Genomic DNA, 2,985 nt, shown 5'->3' with positions numbered 1-2,985 from the left:
TTGATACGGAACTTTAGTTAATTATGAATGAGTTGAATATAAGTATCTTTACTTTATCATTTCAATCAAAAACTTAATTTATTTTTTATAGTAATATATTTATATTTTCACGAGTGTGTAAATAACAAGTTATAAAATGGAAGCGGAGTTATTAGCATCTGTAACATTTGTATTATTATTTTTGACTTGGTGGAATCATTTGTATTATTATTTAAGACTTTTTGCATATATGTTATTATGCTAAATTTCCCTTTTAGGAACTACTCAAGCAAATGGGTTTCCAGCCTTAAAAAGGAAGGGAACAAGAAGAAAGGCAGGCAGAATCACTTTCCACACATCTTTAAAACAACCGACAGCTTAACCCTTTATTTATTATTTTATTTAATTTTACTTTTCTCAATCGGTCGGTCCAAAACATATATACCAAGGAGAAGTAATTTAAATATATCTATCTCATTCTACATTCATTATTAAATACATAATGGGGACTTAAATAGAAAAAGGGAAAAATGGAAGGGAAAAAAAATCAAGTTAAAACAAGAAAATATAAGTAAAAGGGCTCTCTTGTACAGTAGAAATTAAGAGTAGGAACAGTAAATGTTCAGATCAAACTCAATTTATGTGATGGGGTGGTGGCAAAAATGAGGCAAAAGGGTAATTGAAACTCTGGTTAATGCTCATCAATGTGCGAGTTAGATAGGAGAGGGTGTGTTTCAAGTGAAGTAGGCTTCACAAGCTCATCATTGATGCACACTATGATCTCTTCAACAACATCATCACCCATTTTCTTGTTGTTAGTTTCTTTAGGTTTAGGTGAAATCAGCAATGGAGGGACTGGTTTATTGTTGCATGTATTTGTTGTTTGTGTGAGCACTCTTGCTCTCTCCACTTGGACCATCCAATCTGTTCTCCAAAGAACTACTAGCATGAGGGAAGCGCATGATGCTTGAGCCGCAAGCAAACCGAGCCAGAGTCCGGCGAACCCCATTTTTATTATGAACCCCATTAGGATAGCTACTGGCATCCCCACGAAGTAGAATGAACCCAAGTTTATGTTGGCTCCAATGGTCGGCCTGGCGCTACCTCTCAGCACACCGCAACCGGTTGTTTGTGGGCAATTGCCGAGCTCGCAAAGCCCGGCAATAGGCAATGCAACGGCTGTAAGCTCGAGGATTTCGGTATCGTTGGTGAAAAACTTGCCCCATTGGTGTCTCATCAAGGTTGTAAACAACATGGCCGAGAGGCCGATCGATACTGCGCAAACGAGGGAGACGATCATGGAAATCCGAGCTTTCCCGGGCCGGTTCGCGCCGAGTTCATTCCCAACTCTTGTGGATACTCCAACGCTTAAAGCTGAAGGGAAACAATAGACTAGAGAAGTTGTTTGAATAAGGATCCCCATGGAAGCAATGGTAGCCTTGGGGTTAACAAGCAAACCACACATCAATATCATGAACTCGTACCACCACCATTCAAGGCAAACCGAGGCACAAGTTGGTACAGCAAGAGCAAGCAGAGAGGACCATCCCCTGAGACAATCGGTGCTTGGAGTTACCCAAGAATCTTTATATACCCCTGAGAAGTAGACGAACGAAGAGAGGAAGAGGAAGACGTTGAGGTTGGTCCAAACCATGGATATAGCCACCCCTGCAACACCAAGCTTGAAATGGAAAACAAGGAGGTAATTCAAGGGGACGTGGAGAACAACAGAGATGGCTGAACAGTAAGTTACGGGCAATGTAATGCTTTGAGTCCTGAGGTAGATTCGAAGCGGGTGAAGAAGTGAGAGGAAAAAGAGGTCGGGAATGGCGAAAAGGATAAATGTATGAGCCACGGATGATATTTCCTGGTTTTGACCACACCAAAGAAGGATAGCTTTCATGTTGACCCACATGAAAGAGATAGGGATAGAAGCCGAGAGGAGGAGAAGCACCGTTCTTTGCAGTGTTAACCCAAGGAGTTTCCATTGTTTGGCCCCATAAGCTTGTCCGCAAATGGGTTCCATTCCCATGGCTAAACCAGAGATTACAGAGTAACCAGTAATGTTGGCAACACCAATGGCAAGAGAACCACCAGCGAGCTCAAGTTCACCAAGGTATCCAAGAAAGAGCATGGAGATCATAGCTCTTGAATATAGCAGTAAACTACTGATCGCTGTCGGGCCTGAGATCTTCCCAATGGCTTTGGTCTCTTCCAGGGCCTGAAAACAAACAAAAGCAAGATAAATAAGCCATTGGGTGATATATTGATAAAAAAAAAAAGCATCCTTTTCTAAACAGCTACAGAAACATGATGATATATAAATTTTAAGCTGTTTTTATACCTCAGAGAGAGTAGGGAATCTATGTAGTTCAACATCATCATCATTGGGAATAGGAAGATCCGCAGTTTTGTTCAAAACGGTTTTTGTACAAGGGAGAAATGAAGATGTTGGAGAAGATGGTTTTTGGTTATACATAGCTATAGAGGTTGGCTATCTTAAGGTTTTATGGATAAAAGAAGTTACGGGGAAAAAAGGGAAAGGAATGGATAAGTTAAATGAGATTGATTGCAATGGTAAAGAACGTCGACCCTATTTGTGCTTATTATGTTGCTTGTGCTTATTATGGGGGTTGGAGATGATGGAATGAATGTCGATATTTATACACAGGCCATTGGGGCCTACTCTTTGGGGTTCTCAGAACGTGTCGATGTTACAACAGATCGAAGCAAATGCCAGAAATACGTATACTCAAAAATGCTTTGGAAGTTGGAAGGGGGAAGAGGGGGGGCCGCCCATCCTATCCTTTCTTTAGCTTTTTTGTTCTTTTTTCTCTCTCTATCTCTTGAATGTGAAGGTTAGTCACTTCGAATTTGAGTTCCTTTTGTTCAGAGGTCAACAGTCTATACTTAGAGAGAAAAATAGGTTCAAGTTAATAAAGCCTTGTTACTCATCTTTTTATTTGTATGATATAATATTATATCATTAAGAAGATGTGGTGAAAA

At 40.2% G+C, this 2,985-nt stretch overlaps 1 protein-coding gene across 1 annotated transcript; it reads right to left on the bottom strand.

The window, feature by feature from the left end:
• Positions 1–437: 437 nt before the first annotated feature.
• On the bottom strand, positions 438–2,631 carry LOC107957860 (protein DETOXIFICATION 48). The gene is made up of 2 exons (XM_016893460.2): positions 2,324–2,631; positions 438–2,200 (listed from the first exon to the last, which is right to left on the bottom strand). The coding sequence occupies exons 1-2, from the start codon at positions 2,456–2,458 to the stop codon at positions 671–673; spliced, it is 1,665 nt and encodes a 554-aa protein (XP_016748949.1). The 5' UTR covers positions 2,459–2,631; the 3' UTR covers positions 438–670.
• Between the last annotated feature and the right edge of the window lie 354 nt (positions 2,632–2,985).

This window comes from Gossypium hirsutum, chromosome A05 (assembly GCF_007990345.1).
Source record: "Gossypium hirsutum isolate 1008001.06 chromosome A05, Gossypium_hirsutum_v2.1, whole genome shotgun sequence".
NCBI lineage: Eukaryota > Viridiplantae > Streptophyta > Magnoliopsida > Malvales > Malvaceae > Gossypium > Gossypium hirsutum.
Note: the sequence above shows the minus strand (reverse complement) of the source record. Positions and strands in the feature narration are given on the sequence as shown.

Coding starts and splice junctions, on each gene's coding strand:
- LOC107957860 (XM_016893460.2), bottom strand. CDS start 2,458: ATGTATAACCAAAAACCATCTTCTCCAACATCTTCATTTCTCCCTTGT. Junction 2,201..2,323: donor GATTCCCTACTCTCTCTGAG/GTATAAAAACAG, acceptor GTTTGTTTTCAG/GCCCTGGAAGAGACCAAAGC.